General features: G+C 46.0%; 1 protein-coding gene across 2 annotated transcripts in view; it reads left to right on the forward strand.

Moving 5' to 3' along the window:
- pth2ra (parathyroid hormone 2 receptor a) overlaps positions 1 to 17,333 on the forward strand; it is a 95,042-nt gene extending 77,709 nt beyond the window's left edge. For both annotated transcript variants that reach the window (XM_045211998.1, XM_045211999.1), the window contains exons 11-14: positions 737 to 831; positions 2,390 to 2,528; positions 11,417 to 11,458; positions 16,296 to 17,333. In XM_045211998.1, coding sequence (XP_045067933.1) covers positions 737 to 831; positions 2,390 to 2,528; positions 11,417 to 11,458; positions 16,296 to 16,694 — 675 coding nt within the window. In that variant the 3' untranslated portion in view covers positions 16,695 to 17,333. The remainder of the gene's footprint in view (positions 1 to 736; positions 832 to 2,389; positions 2,529 to 11,416; positions 11,459 to 16,295) is intronic.
- The last annotated feature ends 3,529 nt before the right edge of the window (positions 17,334 to 20,862 follow it).

The raw sequence follows: 20,862 nt of genomic DNA on the forward strand, positions 1-20,862 counted from the left end.
CTGCTGCTGGGTTGTTGCCCTCCTACGGCCTCCTCCACGTCTCCTGATGTACTGGCCTGTCTCCTGGTAGCGCCTCCATGCTCTGGACACTACGCTGACAGACACAGCAAACCTTCTTGCCACAGCTCGCATTGATGTGCCATCCTGGATGAGCTGCACTACCTGAGCCACTTGTGTGGGTTGTAGACTCCGTCTCATGCTACCACTAGAGTGAAAGCACCGCCAGCATTCAAAAGTGACCAAAACATCAGCCAGGAAGCATAGGAACTGAGAAGTGGTCTGTGGTCACCACCTGCAAAAACAGTCCTTTATTGGGGGTGTCTTGTTAATTGCCTATAATTTCCACCTGTTGTCTATTTTATTTGCACAACAGCATGTGAAATTTATTGTCAATCAGTGTTGCTTCCTAAGTGGACAGTTTGATTTCACAGAAGTGTGATTGACTTGGAGTTACATTGTGTTGTTTAAGTGTTCCCTTTATTTTTTTGAGCAGTGTATATCAACATGCTTCGATGCCCCCTGACAGTCAAGCCCATTTTCTCTCTCATGGGATTGTGAAGAGATATTAAGTGCTAAGAAGATTGGCTTTTGAGATTGAGCTCAAGACCACAGGGAATTGAGAGGAGATTAGAGAAGTGAGATAATTTGTTTCATGCAGAGGACTTGTACTCTCTGCAATCAAGTGTCTAGTATCTCTGGCTCAGCTAATTATAACTTTTTCCAATTGTCTTTTCAGCTGAACTTTATCCTTTTTGTGAACATTGTGCGAGTGCTGGCGACAAAGATCAGGGAGACCAACGCAGGGAGATACGACACAAGAAAACAGTACAGGTGGGTAGGTCAATTCCACAGTGGCAAAGATGTATGTAAGGACCCACTAGTTATTTGAATCTCTATGGATCACACTGAAAGTCAACTGTAGAGGTAAGGCATTTTACCTTGATTTATTTCTGAACGCACAATTTCTTTTTACGTTGTAGAGTTGAACATTGTAGATTAAAAAGCATTCATAATTTCGGAAGATTAGAGACGAACTGTATTCACACCTGTATTCACAACTATATTCACACCTGTATTCACACCTGTATTCACAACTATATTCACAACTATATTCACACCTGTATTCACAACTATATTCAGACTGCTCTGCCTCTTGTCTTGTGCGTTTACCTTTTGTTATTCCTTTCATGTTCCCCTTTGACAATGAATTGATGTGGGTGTAGCACATGGGTGTAGCACATGGGTGTACATTTTGTCTAAGGTGTGAAATGTCTTGCCACTAGTTTACATTTAAGTCATTTAGCAGATGCTCTAGAATTTATGTTCGGTCTGAAATCTCCTCTGTGCTTTGTTATCGTTACAAAGTGGGATGAAACACCATAAAACATACAGAAAAACACATATTAGTTATTTCCTATCTGCAATTACCCATGATGCTACCGAACAACATCCATAGTGGATGTTGAAAGCCTCTGTAATAATAGTGCTGTGTGTTGGGGAGGTCAGAGTTATGCAGGGGTTCATTCAGAGGGTGTGTCTCAAATGTCACTCTAGTATACCCTATATAGTGCAACACTTCTGACCACGGCCTTAGGGGCTCTGGTCAAAAGTAGTGCACTATAATGGGAATAGGGTGCCATTTGGGACTGAGCCAGAGTGTTTCCACCAGGGTCGACGCCCCACGTCACTCTGCTAGGCTTAATAACAGTTATACAGCGCACACACAAACACACACACACACACACACACACACACCAGCGTCTGAGTCCCCTTACAGACCAGGAGAACATTACCTTGCTGGAGACTGTCAACCCTGCTGTGGGCGTCAGTCGTGTTCACTGAGCTGTAGCATGACTGATGATGACAGATATGATGAGGGAGGCACGCTCCCATCTGAAATAAATGTGCCATTTACACACCATTTTTCCATCTGACGTCTGCCTACAGGCCTTTTAAAAATGCTTTATAATTACCAGTAGGCTTCGTTGCTTATTGGCATTTTCACTGATGGATCAGGAGATTGGTTAGATAGATAATTAATGCAGATCAGATCTGAGCGGAAGAACCATAGACCCCTTTGGCGAGGAAAGCAGAATTTTGCAAATGTGACATGACTAATGGCCATCTGTGACACGTGAAACCCTGTTTACTAAACAGGGAGTTGTTGGTGAGTGTCGATGTTGTGGCTGAATCCACTGAGATGTAAAGACTGGTGACCTTCAGCCTTTGTGTGTGTGAGAAAAACAACTACATCGGAGTCTGACTGCGCTGAATTACTGATCCCCTTCCATCCCAAATAACGACCTATTATGAGATAAAGCTTCAGCATCTCGTCTTGTCTTGCTCAAACTGTTCTTCTCCAACCCGTTGTTTGTGTCTGTACCCACAGGAAGTTGGCTAAGTCCACCCTGGTGCTGGTACTGGTGTTTGGGGTCCACTACATTGTGTTTGTGGGGATGCCTCACACCTTCCAGGGCCTTGGCTGGGAGGTCAGGATGTACTTCGAGCTCTTCTTCAACTCCTTCCAGGTAACTGGTTATTTATACTATCTTTTTGAATATTAGGTGCAGATGTAGGATCTTAATTTGAGACAGTTTGCTACAGCAGGAAAATAATCCTGCAACAACAGGAAATGTGAATTATTCTGTGATTTATAATTAAATTGACATTTTTGTGGGGGTTGATACATTTTTCATTAGGGTAAATCAAGTCTGAAATTTCAGAGTGGAAATTACCAACTTCAGAAGCCTTTTTAAAACTCAAATACACTACACGTTTTACGTTCTCAGCAACAAAAGAGTGATCCAATTAAGATGCTACATCAGCAGTCATTTGCTGAATTGTTTTTTTCACATCCTGAGGAAGAATTTTACTTTCCAACACTGCTTGAACTTTATCCCCTAAACATAATTTCTCACCTGAGGGAAGTGAGGCTCTTTGTGACCAAGTCCCACTAACATCCATAAAAACAATGACACAAGCAATGAAATTACGATTTGCTTCATCAATCCTATCTTTATCTATCGCCACAGATCGGTGACATTATTAGCGGATTCAAAACTCTGCCATAAGCTTTGGGAGAGATGATCAGTACAACTGATGGCTACTGTACTTCCTACATTATCATATTCGTCCTTGGCTCTGACTGGCCCTTGCAGTCTAGACCTGGATACAGTACCTGGGGGGAAATTAGGAAAATGACCCACATTTTGCTTCCAGTGTAACGATCCCGGCAGTCTGAGTCGGGTCCTGTCTGGTGACTAGTTTTTCTGTTCGTGATCTCCAGTTTCCCGAGGGTTCGGGAACGCTCCGGGGAGCTCTCTTGATTTCCGCACCTGCATCCCATCAGCAATCTGCACACCTGGTCCTGATCATCACCCTTCTTAGGTTCTGGCCTAACATCCAGTCCCTGCCGGATCGTTAGCCATGAACAGTAGGTTTACCAGAGTATCAGTTTTAGAGCCTAGCGTTAGTTTTGTTGTTTTTGCACCGTGTTGGTTTGTTACTTACTTACCCCCGTTTTGTTCCATCTGCAGTCACCCGTCCGGAACCTTCATCCAACCTCTGCCTGGTGGTCGGCGGCTGCCGACCCAGGATGGGATCAACCACTGCACCCCCAACAACTAATCAACGCCGCCCGCTCTGTTCCCTGGATTATTCAGCATCACTCTTGAATTTGTAATAAACACTCACCTTCGTTTCTACTTACCTTGTCCTGGTCTGCTTCTGGGTTCTGGCTTAGCAACTCGTGACAGAACGATCCGGCCAGTAATGAACCCAGCGGACCTGGACTCTGTTCGCCATGCCATTACCCATCAGGAGAAGATGTTGGGCCATCATAGCACGGTACTACAGGAGATCGCGTTGTCAGTTCGGAACCTTTCTACCGGTCTGACGGAGGTCCAGAACCAACGCAAGTTTCCGGTGGAGGATCCACTACCGGTTTCACCCATCTCGCCTGCCGCTTCTGGAGCTGTGTCCTTCCGTGAGCCCAAGGTTCCGACGCCGGATAGATATGAGGGGAGCTGGGAAGATGCCGTTCCTTCCTTATGCAGTGTGGATTAGTGTTCGATCTACAGCCCTACTCTTATGCCACAGACAAGGCTAGGATAGCCTTTGTGATTGCGTTGCTGCGTGGTCGAGCGCTGGAGTGGGCTTCAGCCGTTTGGGAACGACAAGACCCCTGCATGGCTTCATACCAGGGGTTCACGGCCGAGATGAGGAAGCTCTTCGACCATTCCGTCCGAGGGAGGGACGCAGCTAGGGCGCCTGTTTTCGCTTCACCAAGGAACTCGCAGCGTGGCCGACTTCGTGATCGAGTTCAAGACGTTGGCTGTGGAGAGTGGGTGGAACGAGGAGTCTCTGCAAGCGGCCTTTACCAGGGTCTGTCGGAGCAGCTCAAGGATGAGTTGATCTCCTATCCGGAGCCCTAGTGACCTGGACAGCTTGGTAGCCTTGTCTATTCGGGTGGATAATCGAGTCCGAGAGCGAAGGAGGGAGAAGCAATGGGGTCCGTCCCAATCGATCAGCTTCTCAGTTCCCAGTCGGGTCGGGTGGTGGACCAGAACATGTCGATCATTCTCCACCACAAAGGATTAGTGGAGAGGTCCTCTCTCCCGATTCTGAACCCATGCAAGTGGGGCGGCACGGGTTAACCAAGGAGGAGCGTCAACATAGACGTAAGACCAACTGCTGCCTCTACTGTGGTAGCTCGGGACATTACATCTCCACTTGTTCCCGGCGGTCGTCAAACTGCCCGGCTCGCTAAAGTTGGGAGGACTTTTAGCGAGCCAGTTTCAACCTCTCAGTACCTCTGTCAGACCCCGTTTCCCGGCTACCCTTGTGAACAGGAATCAGAGCTTAGCGATTAACGCTTTTATCGATTCAGGTGCCGATGGAAGCTTTCTTGATGCCGAAGTTGGTGGAACAGCTGGGGCTTTCCAAGGAGCAATTGCCGGAAGCCATTGAAGCGACCACTCTGAACGGCAGTAGTCTGGCACGTATCACGATGAGGACTGAACCGGTTAAGATGCGGTTGTCGGGGAATCATTCTGAGATGATTTCATTCTTCATTCTGCCGTCTTCCCATGTTCCTCTGGTCCTTGGATACCCCTGGCTGAAGGAACACAATCCCACGTTCGATTGGGTGACGGGCAAGGTAACGAGTTGGAGCCTTGATTGTCATGCTAACTGTCTCAAGACTGCCTGCCCCCATTCGGTTCCCAGTCAGGTGATTGAGGCTAAACCCCCAGATTTGTCCCTGGTTCCCGAGACATATCACGATTTGGGGAAGTTTTCAGTAAGCAGAAGGCTCTGTCACTCCCTCCCCACCGACCATATGATTGTGCCATCAACCTGTTCCCTGGAGCTGTCTACCCCAAGGGAAGGTTATACAGTATCTCCCGACCTGAACGTGAGGCTTTGGAGACCTACATCAAGGAGTCCCTAGCTGCTGGTCTCGTTCGTCCTCGTCATCACCCCCTGGGGGCAGGATTCTTCTTTGTGGGTAAGAAGGATGGCTCTCTTCGACCGTGTATTGATTATCGGGGGTTGAATGACATCACGGTCAAGAACAAGTATCCCCTGCCCTTGATGAGTTCTGCCTTCGACTCCTTACAGGGTGCTACGGTGTTCACCAAGCTAGACCTACGCAATGCGTATCACATGGTCCGGATCAGAGAGGGGGACGAGTGGTTGACGGGTTTCAATACACCGATGGGTCACTCGAGTATCAGGTGATGCCGTTTGGACTGACCAATGCTCCAGCGGTATTCCAGAGTATGGTGAACGCACGTCCTGAGAGATATGATCGGTCTCTTTGTGTTTGTTTACCTGGATGACATTCTGATCTTCTCGAAGGAACCTTCCGACCACGTCCAGCATGTCCGGCAGGTTCTGCAGCGATTGTTGGAGAATCGCCTGTTCATGAAGGCCGAGAAGTGCGAGTTTCACGCCCACACGACATCCTTTCTCGGGTACATCATCTCCAGGGGAGAGATTAGGATGGACCAGGAGAAGGTTAGAGCGGTTCTGGAATGGGCCCAGCCCGGTACGAGATTGCAGCTCCAGAGATTTTTGGGGTTTGCGAATTTCTACCGCAGATTCATCCGGGATTACAGCCGTGTGGCCGCTCCGTTAACTGCCTTGACTTCCAGTATCAGGACCTTCAAGTGGAATCCGGAGGCGGATCGAGCGTTTCTGGATTTGAAGAGGCGATTCACCAACGCACCGATTCTCTCTCAACCGGACACGGCCCGTCAGTTCGTCGTTGAAGTGGACGCGCCTGATGTGGGAGTTGGCGCCATCCTGTCGCAGCGATGCTCCACGGACAGTAAACTCCATCCCTGCGCCTACTACTCTCGTCGCCTTTCGCCTGCGGAGAGGAATTACGATGTGGGTAACCGGGAGCTTCTCGCGGTGAAACTTGCCTTGGAGGAGTGGCGCCACTGGTTGGAGGGGGCGGAGCAACCGTTTATTGTCTGGACTGACCACAAGAATCTTGCTTACGTGCAATCGGCTAAACGTCTCAACTCCCGGGCCAGGCCAGGTGGGCGTTGTTTTTCGGACGATTCAAGTTTTCCCTGACGTTCCGACCTGGATCTAAGAACGGCAAGGCGGACGCCTTGTCCCGGATGTTCTCCAAGACGGAGGAGAGTGGGTCCAAGACCGAGACAATTCTCCCCCGGAACTGCGTCGTGGGAGCAGTTATGTGGAAGATTGAGGAGGAGGTGCTGGCGGCCCTTCGGACTCAGCCCGGTCCCGGTAACGGTCCACCCGGTCGGTTGTTTGTGCCTGAGTCGGTTCGTCCTGCTGTCCTCAAATGGTCCCACGCCAGCAAGATGGCTTGTCACCCTGGCGTGGCTCGGACAATGGCGTTTCTTCGCAGACGCTTTTTGGTGGCCTGCCATGGCCGAGGATACTCGGGGTTTTGTTGCTGCCTGTCCAGTGTGTGCGCAGAATAAGAGTACCAATCGGCCCAGCTCTGGACTACTTCACCCCCTTCCTATTCCCCGCGACCATGGTCGCATCTGGCCCTGGACTTCGTCACTGGGTTGCCCGCTTCTGAGGGGAACACGGTCGTTCTGACTATCGTGGACAGATTCAGCAAGTTCGCCCACTTTGTGCCAATTGCCAAGCTTCCCTCTGCCTCGGAGACGTCCGAGATCCTGGTTAGGGAGGTTTTCAGGGTCCACGGTTTGCCCAGTGATATCGTTTCCGACCGTGGCCCTCAGTTTACCTCTGCTGTCTGGAAGTCCTTCTGTTTGGCCATTGGAGCTACAGTCAGTCTCACATCTGGTTTTCACCCCCAATCCAATGGTCAGGCGGAGAGAGCCAACCAGAAGATGGAATCCACGCTACGCTGTCTGGTCTCTTCCAACCCCACCTCCTGGGTCTCTCAGTTGCCTTGGGTTGAGTATGCCCACAATACTCTCCCTACATCTGCCACTGGGATGTCTCCCTTCCAGTGCCTGTATGGCTACCAACCTCCCCTGTTCCCTTCTCAGGAGAAGGAGCTCTCAGTGCCTTCTGTTCAGGCCCATATTCGTCGTTGCCACCGGACCTGGCATCGGGCCAGAAAGGCACTCCTTAGAGTTTCGGACCGGTATCAGCTCCAGGCGAATCGTCGCCGGATCCCCGCTCCCACCTATACCATCGGAGATAGGGTTTGGTTGGCCACACGGGATCTTCCGTTACGGACTGAGTCTAGGAAGTTGTTACCGAAGTTCATTGGTCCGTTTGTGGTGGAGAAGGTGATCAATCCAGTGGCAGTTCGACTCAAACTACCGAGGACGCTCAGAGTCCATCCCACTTTTCATGTCTCCTGCCTCAAGCCTGTCTTCCTCAGTCCTCTGTTGCCTCCTCCGCCTCCTCCTCCTCCTCCTCGGATGATCGGAGGTGGTCCTGCCTACACGGTGCGTCGCATCATGGATTCCAGACGGCGGGGCCGGGGTTTCCAGTATCTCGTGGACTGGGAGGGGTATGGTCCTGAAGAGAGGAGTTGGATTCGCGGCGACAGGTCCTAGATGCTGACCTCATCAGTGACTTCTACCGCCTCCATCCTGGCGCTCCGGGAGTCCGCCCGGTGGCGTTTGGCCGGAGGGGGGTACTGTAACGATCCCGGCAGTCTGAGTCGGGTCCTGTCTGGTGACTAGTTTTTCTGTTCGTGATCTCCAGTTTCCCGAGGGTTCGGGAACGCTCCGGGGAGCTCTCTTGATTTCCGCACCTGCATCCCATCAGCAATCTGCACACCTGGTCCTGATCATCACCCTTCTTAGGTTCTGGCCTAACATCCAGTCCCTGCCGGATCGTTAGCCATGAACAGTAGGTTTACCAGAGTATCAGTTTTAGAGCCTAGCGTTAGTTTTGTTGTTTTTGCACCGTGTTGGTTTGTTACTTACTTACCCCCGTTTTGTTCCATCTGCAGTCACCCGTCCGGAACCTTCATCCAACCTCTGCCTGGTGGTCGGCGGCTGCCGACCCAGGATGGGATCAACCACTGCACCCCCAACAACTAATCAACGCCGCCCGCTCTGTTCCCTGGATTATTCAGCATCACTCTTGAATTTGTAATAAACACTCACCTTCGTTTCTACTTACCTTGTCCTGGTCTGCTTCTGGGTTCTGGCTTAGCAACTCGTGACATCCAGAAAACAGGAGTTTCTACTAGAGATCCTTCTACTGAGCTGATAGCGCTATATGACCCTTACTCCCTGGAGAGAGGAGAGCAATCTACTAGGAATGATAACAGAGAGGCTGCTTTAGTGCACTCCAGTAGCAACACTTCAAATGACCCTGGCCCACAGGTAATGGGAAGGGCTGCTCTTAATAGGCTCTGAATCATACAATCAGTTGTAACAGTGGTAGTAATACCATATGGGGTCCCACTCTCTTTTGGAGCCTATAGTCACATATTATACTGTTCATTTCTTTTGAACAGCATCCACTATAAATGGATGGTGTTTACTATGTTCTTTAGGCCTAGCTCATAATAGTTAGTAAAATCAAGGTTAGTGCATGTAACCCACCATTACTTTTATGACTGTGTTCTATGCTGTTTTCCTGATAAGTTAACTAATGTGGCAGAATAAGCCACTATATCCTGAAAGATGTTCCCCACCCGTTGAAGCCAAATCGTTGAATTGAATGAGGGTAGTTTTTTAAAGTTTTTTTTTTAAGGACATCATTTGAATTCTACATGAGAACCCTCTCACCCCTCAAAGTTGAAGGTGTCTCTGAAAGCTGATAAAACAGTATCCAATGAAATTAAGTAGGATCCAGTTTTAAAAGAAAGCTTTAAAGTGGTATCCAATAAAAATACATTGGGACAGGAGTTAGACCTTAAGCAAAGCTACTGCTCGGTAGAATTCACTCTGTAGCGTTCACTCAGACTGGTGCGGTTTGACAGGGTCTGCTACAGTTCAGAGGCTGAGCCTCAGGCAGGTGGGGAGATTCCCTGCATCCTGGCACTTTCCCTTCATCTCTCTGTCTAGTCTAGTCTAGCAGAGGCCAATAAAGACAGGGAAGGTCCTTCTCCGGACCAAGGGCTAGTGACAGATCAGGTTCACTCTCAGTGAGTCATGAGAGCCTTTTGTTTAAAGCCAGTTCATCATGGTGTAATAGTATGTAGGACACCCCAGTAGTAGCTCACCATTAAGCAATTTAATATCCTTCTACTAATATACAATTTCAGCTTCAAATCAGATTTGTATGCTTTTAAATTGAATGATTTAAGAGGATAATTATAGAGACAGCCAACTGTTGTTCAAAAGAGCTACTCTGACTGGCAGCTGGGTAGCTGCCTTATCAGAAACCTCTGGTTGAGCCTTATAAGCTGCTCAGTGCATCTTAGACTCTTTGTTGTCTCTTTAATAGTTGTTCTGACAGAAAAAACTAAGATTTTTCTTACAACAAAGTTTGACTAGCCGCGCAAAATGTATCGCTGTGTTGACTACAATAGTGGTTGTAATGTACAGAACATTCGTTTTTGTTGTCTAGTTGTCTTTCTATGGAATTACCCAGAGGATAACAGCTTTCCTCATGGATTGTGTTTCCACGTTTGTTTGAGATGCGTTTTGTAATATGTTTGCCTCCCCTTGTCTCCAGTTAGCAAAGGGAATTCCTTCATATTCTGTCTGTTTATGCATGTACATCATAGCTGTATTCCCCAAGGGAATTATTCTTCATATAGCACAGTGTGAAGTGGGGAAACCTTCACACAAACATTATAGCTATGTGTTTTATGTACAAAGCTTACATCTCCACTTTTTGGAGAAAAGTGAACATATGAGTCACCATCACTGAATAATATGACAGTTTGACTCAGTTGTGTCTCTTTGTTTACCAGCTGAAGGTGGTGATAAGATAAAGGATTGAGAACATCGCCATGTCTCTTCACATTTAGTGTTCTCTCCTTTCTAGGCAAGTCACATGTCTGCTTTAGCTCAGTCAAAGAGAGTCAAAGCCAGCCAGCACCATATATCTGCAACCTTTACAGAGCGCAACAGGGTGCTGCTGCTTGCACAAAGACAGTCAGGAGTGGAGGAAAGAGAGAAGGACAGCTATAATGGTCTGTAAGATATAGCAGAAGGGATGCCAATCAATGCATGACCTTTTCATATAGAGTAATAATGATTTGAGGAATAGAGGATGAAATAAGCATATGAATCATATCAAAACATCACATGTGTTATGTCGAATAGAGACAGAGAATGAAGGAGAGAAGGGTACAGGGAGCGGCAGGTAGCTTAGTGGTTAAGAGTGTTGTGCCAGTAACCGAAAGGTCGCTGGTTCTAATCCCCGAGCCGACTAGGTGAAAAATCTGGCGATGTGCCCTTGAGCAAGGTACTTAACCCTAATTGCTCCTGTAAGTCGCTCTGGATAAGAGCGTCTGCTAAATGACTAAAATGTACATTATGAAAAAATGTATGCACTCACTAACTGTAAGTCGCTCTGGATAAGAGCGTCTGCTAAATGACTAAAATGTAAATGTACAGATGTAGGATCTTAATTTGAGCCAGTTTCCTACATCAGGGAAATAATCCTGCAGCAAAAGGAAATGTGGATTATAATTAATGACAATTTTTGTAGGGGTTGATACATTTTACGTTAGGCTAAATCAAGTCTGATATTTTAAATCAAATTGGAAATTACAAACTTTAGAAGCCTTTTTAAACCATTAATACACTACACGTTTGCATTTCCTGCCGTGCAGGAAAATTCTCTGTAACAAAAGAGTGATCAAATTAAGATCTGTACTTTTTCCCCCTGGGATATGTCACCAGATTGACAAAGGTTTCGCAATGCTATAAACCTTCCATTGCTTTAGAGTATGAATTTGAATTGCAAAGCAGCTGCAACACAGAAATAAACTCCTCTTTTCTATCATGCTGGTTCTCAACTCTTCTGTCTCTTCCAGGGCTTCTTCGTATCCATCATCTACTGCTACTGCAATGGAGAGGTGAGTGTGGATGATTCTATACTCTCTATAAATTGTCTAACTTCAACCAGAGAGGAAGAGGCTAAGCGAGAGTGCTGACTCTGCCCCCAAATCTATCTGTTCGAAAATAAAAGGAAAGAGAAAGGGAGATACCTAGTCAGTCGTACAACTGAATGCATTCAACTGAAATGTGTCTCCCTTTTTAACCCAACCCCTCTGAATCAGAAGATGTGCGGGGGGCTGCCTTAATCCACATCATCGGCGCCTAAAGCATTTTATATGGAGGTCAATGGGAGAGTGTCGAATTTGGTCAACATAAAATTGGTTTGCTCATTTTCTACTAGAGAGTTATTTGATCAAATATAAGTTTTGTAATGTTTAGGTTGTTACGAATGTACTGATATAAGCGGACGCATGTGGTATTCCGGCAACTTTGAGAAAAACAATGTTATATCGGAGTTGTGCCTGTTCCCGTCTGCTCCTGCCTGCCCTCTGCCTTTGCGGACATTTATTCCCATTGCTAAAGCATTGAGTCCTGTATCTTGTCAGTATATAGATCATCTTTGTAGCAAGTTAGCAACTAATGTGTGTGTGACTGTGACCAATGCTAGCTACTACCACTGTGGTGGGTGTAGACAGACAGGAAGCGAAGCGAAGCGAGAAGCTTGACTCCGCCTCAAAATCTGTCAGCGCGAAAATACAGTGAGAAGCAGACCAAGTGGGGATTTTTTTTGGTATGGAGTGGCTGCGGATTCGACTTTTCTGGACCTCTCTTCCCGACAGCTAAAGGTCCCAAAGCGTCTGCTCTGCTAGTAGAGAACAGGCTACTCTGGCAAATGGTGCTCTTTTAATAAAGTTAGATCGAAGCTGAATCAATGTCTGCAAGATCACATAATGATAGTATTCTACATAACAGAACCGAACATAATATCATAGTATAACGTTACTGTAGGACAAAAAAACACTACCTAATTTCTTATGAGATTTTAGGATTATTGTGCGAATGGTCGCATTTTTCTGTCATGTGGCCAAAACAGGGTGTTTCGTAAAAGTTTAGAAGTTTCGTAATGTTCAGGTTGTTACGAATGTACTGATATACAGTGCATTCGGAAAGTAATCAGACCCCTTGACTTTATCCACATTTTGTTACATTACAGCCTATTACAGAATATTGGCGCCGGAGAAGATGGCTGCCGTTTTACAGCCCTCTAACCAATTGTACGATTGTGTGTTTTTTCGCGTTATTTGTAATTTATTCTGTACATAATGTTTCTGCCATAGTCTCTTATAACCAAAATGAGCTTCTGGATATCAGGACAGCGATTACTCACCTCGTATTGGACAAAGATGTTTTCTTCAATGAGTCGGACGCGAAGGATATCCTACAGACACCCGACAAGGCCCAAATCCCCGTCATTCGCAGGAGAAAGAGACTGAGATATCGTGGACGTAGGTCGGGGTGCCTTGTAAGGATCCGTGGTCCTCTGTAGCTCAATTGGTAGAGCGCGGCGCTTGTAACGCCAGGGTAGTGGGTTCGATCCCCGGGACCACCCATATGTAAAAATGTATGCGCACGTGACTGTAAGTCGCTTTGGATAAAAGCGTCTGCTAAATGGCATATTATTATTATTATATTATAATCGTTTTTGTTATTTGGTAATTACTTAATTATTAATTAAATACAATATTTTGGTAATTGTTATTATATTATTATTATCCGACGGCGAGTGAGTAAACTGCCTCTTCCATCAATCCTATTAGCCAATCTTCAATCATTTGAAAATAAATTAGATGACCTAAGATTACGGTTATCCTACCAACGGGACATTCAAAACTGTAATATCTTATGTTTCACCGAGTCGTGGCTGAACGACGACATGGACAACATACAGCTAGCGGGCTATACGCTACGTCGGCAGGATAGAACGGCTGACTCGACTCCGGTAAGACAAGGGGTGGCGGTCTGTGTATATTTGTAAACAACAGCTGGTGCACAAAATCAAATACTAAGGAAGTCTCTAGGTTTTGCACGCCTGAGGTAGAGTATCTTATGATAAGCTGTAGACCACACTATTTACCAAGAGAGTTTTCATTATATTTTTCATAGCTGTCTATTTACCACCACAAACCAATGCTGGCATTAAGATTGCACTCAATGAGCTGTATAAGGCCATAACTAAACAGGAAAACGCTCATCCAGAGGCAGCGCTCCTAGTGGCCGGGGACTTTAATGCAGGGAAACTTAAATCCGTTCTACCTAATTTCTACCAGCATGTTAAATGTGCAACCAGAGGAAAAAAAACTCTAGACCACCTTTACTCCACACACAGAGATGCATACAAAGCTCTCCCTCCATTTGGCAAATCTGACCATAACTATATCCTCCTGATTCCTGCTTATAAGCAAAAACTAAAGAAGGAAGCACCAGTGACTTGGTTAATAAAAAAGTGGTCAGATGAAGCAGATGCTAAGCTACAGGACTGTTTTGCTAGCACAGACTGGAACATGTTCCGGGATTCTTCAGATAGCATTGAGGAGTACACCACATCAGTCACTGGCTTCATCAATAAGTGCATCAATGACGTCGTCCCCACAGTGACTGTACGTACATACCCCAACCAGAAGCCATGGATTACAGGCAACATCCGCACTGAGCTAAAGGGTAGAGCTGCCGCTTTCAAGGAGTGGGACTCTAATCCGGACGCTTATAAGAAATCCCGCTATGCCCTCCGACGAACCATCAAACAGGCAAAGAGTCAACACAGGACTAAGATTTAATCGTACTACACTGGCTCTGACGCTCGTCGGATGTGGCAGGGCTTGAAAACTATTACATACTACAAAGGGAAGCACAGCCGTGAGCTGCCCAGTGATACAAGCCTACCAGACGAGCTAAACCACTTCTATGCTCACTTCGAGGCAAGCAACACTGAAGCATGCATGAGAGCACCAGCTGTTCCGGATGACTATGTGATCACGCTCTCCGTAGCCGATGTGAGTTGGACTTTTAAGCAGGTCAACATTCACAAGGCCGCAGGGCCAGACGGATTACCAGGACGTGTACTCCGAGCATGTGCTGACCAACTGGCAAGTGTCTTCACCGACATTTTCAACATGTCCCTGACTGAGTCTGTAATACCAACATGTTTCAAGCAGACCACCATAGTCCCTGTGCCCAAGGACACTAAGATAACCTGCCTAAATGACTACTGACCCGTAGCACTGACGTCTGTAGCCATGAAGTGCTTTGAAAGGCTGGTCATGGCTCACTTCAACACCATTATCCCAGAAACCCTAGATCCACTCCAATTTGCATACCGCCCCAACAGATCCACAGATGATGCAATCTCTATTGCACTCCACACTGCCCTTTCCCACCTGGACAAGAGGAACACAAACGTGAGAATGCTATTCATTGACTACAGCTCAGCGTTCAACACCATAGTGCCCTCAAAGCTCATCACTAAGCTAAGGATCCTGGGGCTAAACACCTCCCTCTGCAACTGGATCCTGGACTTCCTGATGGGCCGCCCCCAGGTGGTAAGGGTAGCTAACAACATCTGCCACGCTGATCCTCAACACGGGGGCCCCTCAGGGGTGCGTGCTCAGTCCCCTTCTGTACTCCCTGTTCACCCATGACTGCATGGCCAGGCACGACTCCAACACCATCATTAAGTTTGCAGACGACACAACAGTGGTAGGCCTGATCACCGACAACGATGAGACAGCCTATAGGGAGGACAGAGACCTCGCCGTGTGGTGCCAGGATAACAACCTCTCCCTCAACGTGACCAAGACAAAGGAGATGATTGTGGACTACAGGAAAAAAAAAAGAGGACTGAGCACGCCCCCATTCTCATCGACGGGGTTGTAGTGGAACAGGTTGAGAGCTTCAAGTTCCTTGGTGTCCACATCACCAATGAACTATCATGGTCCAAACACACCAGGACTGTCGTGAAGAGGGCACGACAAAGCCTATTTCCCCTCAGGAGACTGAAAAGATTTGGCATGAGTCCTCAGATACTCAAAAAGTTCTACAGCTGCACCATCGAGAGCATCCTGACTGGTATGGCAACTGCAAGGCACTACAGAGGGTAGTGCGTACGGCCCAGTACATCACTGGGGCCAAGCTTCCTGCCATCCAGGACCTCTATACCAGGCGGTGTCAGAGGAAGGCCCTCAAAATTATCAAAGACTCCAGCCACCCTAGTCATAGACTGTTCTCTCTGCTACCGTACGGCAAGCGGTACCGGAGCGCCAAGTCTAGGTCCAAAAGGCTTCTCAACAGCTTCTACCCCCAAGCCATAAGACTCCTGAACAGCTAATCATGGCTACACTGACTATTTGCACTGCCCCCCCACCCCCACCCCATCTTTTTACGCTGATGCTACTCTGTTAATTATTTATGCATAGTCACTTTAACTCTACCCATATGTACATATTACCTCAACTACCGCAACTAGCCGGTTCCCCCGTATATTGACTCTGCACCGGTACCCCCCTGTATGTAGCCTCCATACTGTTATTTTATTTTACTGCTCTTTTTTTCTCAACACTTTTTTGTTGTTGTTTTATTTTACTTTTTTACAAAAAAAATAAATGTATTGTTGGTTAAGGGCTGTAAGTAAGCATTTCACGGTAATGTCTACACCTGTTGTATTCGGCGCATGTGGCAAATACAATTTGATTTGATTAAACCCTCTTCCTCCCCCCAACCCCTACCCCTCAACTCTCTTCCTCCCCCAACCATCCCACCTCAACCCTCTTCCTCCCCCAACCACCCCACCTCAACCCTCTTCCTCCCCCAACAACCTCATCACCTCCGTACCCTCTCCGCCTCTCCTCATCTCCCCTAAAGGTCCAAACCGAGATCAAAAAGACATGGACTCGTTGGAACCTGGCGTTGGACTGGAAGGGTCCGGTAGTGTGTGGCCGCTATCGTTACGGCTCAGTGCTCACCGGGCTCAACAACAGCACCAGCAGCCAGTTCCAGCTGGCTGGGGGCGGCCCCGCCATCCGATCAACCACCCTCTTCTCCAGCCGGGTCTACCGGAGCAACGGACCCCCGACGCTGTCCACCCACGCCACCCTGCCTGGCTACGTCATCAGTAACTCAGACCCAGACAGCCTCCACCCCTCCATCCCAGAGGAACCAGAGGAGGACAGTGCCAAGCAGGTGGATGACATATCTCTGAAGGAGACGATGCCTGTCCTCAATAATAGTACGACCGCAGATGATGATGAGGAGACGTTGTAGACATGGGGAGAGACGGGAGTTTTTCCTGAATGTGACTCAGCTGGGAAAAACACCAGGCCTTTGGGATAGAGACGAAAGTCTACTGGCCCCTAGACATTGGACCGCATGTACTTTCATACAGATTATTGGCACAGGTAGATACATACATGTAAAGACTCTCTCACACACACACAAACACCACATAAAAAATTGACAAATGAGAAAAGATACGTCTCATCTTTGTACATACTCACGGACTGCCTTTTTGTAGCCAATTGATTGACATTTTCTAGCAAAAAAAGCATTGCTTTGTCTATAAAGAAACTCGGGCCAAGGATCCATGTTTTCTGCCAAACTCTCCCCAGCCGTTGACAATCAGACATCCCATCCTTTAGGGGAGGGCTAAAGTCAGTCCTAAGGGCTATAGGAGCTGGACTGCATCATGTGTCGGTCTGTGCAAAGCACGTATAAAAAAAAAAATCCAAAATGATATGTGACTGACTGACAGATGTCTAAATACCAACAGTATTGTGTTTGCCCCGTTAAGCTGAGGTTTATCCAGTCTAGAAAAATACCTTTTAAAAAAAATGCTCATTTCTGTCAGTGACTGGCTTGTTGTTGGCTTGAAAAGAGATTACAGTCACGTCTCAGTGATATTTGTTGTTTGCTTCTCTGTTTACTTGTGATAAATGTTATTTCACTGCTCCCTGTTCCCGACTCTTTCTGTCTTTTAGAGTTACTGTCACTCATACATAGGAAGGATACAGCTGTAGGATCTTAATCTGATCAGCCTGTGGCAGGAGAACTTTCCATGAATTATAATCCACGTAATTCACATTTCTTGTTGCTGCAGGATTATTTTCCTGCTGTAGCAAACTGGCTCAAATTAAGATCCTACATCTGTAGTTCAGTCCGCATTGTAGACAGCTCTTCTCCTCCCTTAGGTCTGCATTTGTTGTCATTCTTTCAGACAAGGGTCTAATCTAGTCAAACCTCTACTGTGTTTCTACAGCCTAGGCTATTCTAGTCTAGTTCTTGGATGCCATTTTAGTGATGATTGATTCCAGAGGAGGCTGGTGGGAGGAGCTATAGGAGGGCAGACTCATTGTAATGGCTGGAATGGAATAAATGGAACAGTATCAAACGAATCAAATATATGGAAACCACATGTTTGACTCCATTCCATCGATTCCGTTCCAGCGATAACAATGAGCCCGTCCTCCTATAGCTAATTCGACCAGCCTCCACTGGTTGATTCCTATATGCGTGTAAAGATATGATCCTAAATCATACACTGCATAGATAAGCCAAATGGCTCTATCATGTTTGTTTTTCTATGTGTATGGGCACGTCCCCATGCATATTCCTTTTAGTCAACCAAAAACTATTCTAGTTCTTGTAAAGCCATTTTAGTCAAAGTTTAGTCAAATAAATATGGCCCTCAATTTAACAGAGGGCCAAGAGAACCCCAATGAATCAATACTGGTAGTTATTGTATGGGCACTCATGGGTAAAGGCCTGTTGAGGCCCTACATCCTGAGAGTGGAAAGGTAGAAAATAACAGGTGGGTAAATAGAAAAAGATGAACGAAAGGACATTTTAATTTAACACTGACAATAATCTTATGGGAAAACCATGGGAATTTCACATATGAACACGTTAAGTGTTCTAAAAACATTTTTTCCATGTGATCACGTGATCTTATGTGAAGTTAATGTGATAACATGTGACGACAACGTGATAACATGAATTTCACGTGAAATTTAACGTGAAATGATGTGATTTTCCACATGTGAAATCATGTGGTTTTTCTTTAAGGGTAGGTATGCCACATCCACTAATGTGTTCTTCTTACTTTTCCATGCAGTGAATTAGTCCACAAATCCTGAAAAATAAGCTGTGATCAGCTGGATATAAATATATTTGAAGTGTATGCACTTGGGTATAATCAGGTAGGGTTGATGTTGAGTAGGGTAGAGGGCGAGAACTGGATCCAGAGTAGAGGAACATTAACAAGCCATGCCTCATTCAACCTGCTCTTATAATGGCCTGTATTACTGTGCTAGCCTGCTAGGCTCCCAGCACATTTAGCCAAAAAGCTTGTTGTTCAGGTTGTTAAAATGTTAAGGGGTAGAATGAGAATAGTGAATAAGTCTGATTGGGAGGAAAAGCAGAGCAAGGTCTTGTTAACAAAAATTCCCTTTTGTTCAAGAAATAATCCATACCGCCTAACGTTTGGCAAAAAGCTTTCATCAGTATGGGAAATGATGAGCAACAAAATATGTGTTTAAAAAATATATACATATGATTTTCACAACATCAAAAAGAAATGCAAATTTCATCAAATTCCGCTTTACATCATGTAGCCCCCGCATCAACACAGCACACATGCAGAGCTCACCTCTCTCTCTGTCAAGCCTGTTTTGATGAGCTCTGAGCCAATTGATCTGACTCCCTGGAAAGTGGGGGCTGATTGCACTGATGAGAGATGAAAGAAGGAGAGGGAAAGAGAAAGATAGTGAAGCGGGGGATATACTCTTTGGCAGGTAGGAGTCGTCGTCCCCCCTCCCTCACCTCTCTCTCAATTATGAGCTTAATTGGGTGACCTGTCTTCTCCTGTCTGCTGCAGCGTATGAGACACACACGGCACAAAGGAGTCACTCGGAGACTAGGCTAGGACACCGACTTTCCCATAATTCTGTGCTCACTACACCGCAGTGGCCCATTAGTAGGGAGAGAGTATGACGTCTGAAGCTTGTTAGAGTGACTCTCCGACAAACAACCTTCAGCAGCCTAGTAATTCTCAATTGTTATGAATATGTCAATGTTTTCATGTCACTTCCCACACTCTTAGAACAAATGGTCCCATAAGGGTTCTTCGGCTGTCCCCAAAAGATAACCCTTTTTGCTTCCAGGTAGAACCCTTTTGGGTTCCATGTAGAACCCTCTGTGGAAAGGGTTCTACCTGGAACCAAAAATAGTTATTCAAAGGGTTCTCCTATGGGGACAGCCAAAGAACACTTTTAGGTTCTAGATTGTTTCTAAGAGTGCAGTGTTGCAGCACAAACGTCAGTCACTTAGACGGAAATGTATTTTTTAATTTGTCGTGTTCTTCCTCAGGTTGGGTTCTGTTTATTAAGATTTATTAAGTTCTTATGAACATGTAGTTCACTGTACGTTTGTATATATATTTATATATACAGTGGGGGAAAAAGTATTTAGTCAGCCACCAATTGTGCAAGTTCTCCCACTTAAAAAGATGAGAGAGGCCTGTAATTTTCATCATAGGTACACGTCAACTATGACAGACAAATTGAGATTTTTTTTTACCTCGGACTTCTCAATGTGATCTCCTCCCTATTATTTTCCTTCTTAGCCAAACACCTGTTGAAAAGATGATCTCATTCTGTTTTTCCTTCCCTCCCACACAGTCAGTTTAATTAGGAGACGGGCACTGTGTTAAATTAGTTTTAGTTCAAACTGTGAAACTTCAAAAAGAAGACACGTCTGGCATTTCCCCGATTTGATATGCCTAAATTAAAATAGCAGGGGAGCCCTCAGTAAAGCAATTTATATCTTAATTATTCATCCCATTGATCACCATTTGTAAGACCCGGCTGACCCTCAACTGTATGTCTGTCTACAGTCTCCAGGTGGACATGGCTCAGAAAGTACATGAAGAAACTCCTGCCAACTTCTGACAAGACGATAAGACAGTTTGTAAAAAAAAAATATTTAACCTTTATTTAACCAGGTAAGCCAGTTGAGAACAAGTTCTCATTTACAACTGCGACCTGGCCAAGATAAAGCAAAGCAGTGCGATAAAAACAACAACACAGAGTTACATATGGGGTAAACAAAACATAAAGTCAAAAATACAACAGAAAATATATATACAGTGTGTGCAAATGTAGCAAGTTATGGAGGTAAGGCAATAAATAGGCCATAGTGCAAAATAATTACAATTTAGTATTAACACTGGAATGATAGATGTGCAAGAGATGATGCGCAAATAGAGATACTGGGGTGCAAATTAGCAAAATAAATAACAATATGGGGATGAGGTAGTTGGGTGGGCTAATTTCAGATGGGCTGTGTACAGGTGCAGTGATCGGTAAGGTGCTCTGACAACTGATGCTTAAAGTTAGTGAGGGAGATAAGAGTCTCCAGCTTCAGAGATTTTTGCAGT

This window comes from Coregonus clupeaformis, chromosome 40 (assembly GCF_020615455.1).
Source record: "Coregonus clupeaformis isolate EN_2021a chromosome 40, ASM2061545v1, whole genome shotgun sequence".
Classification (NCBI taxonomy): domain Eukaryota; kingdom Metazoa; phylum Chordata; class Actinopteri; order Salmoniformes; family Salmonidae; genus Coregonus; species Coregonus clupeaformis.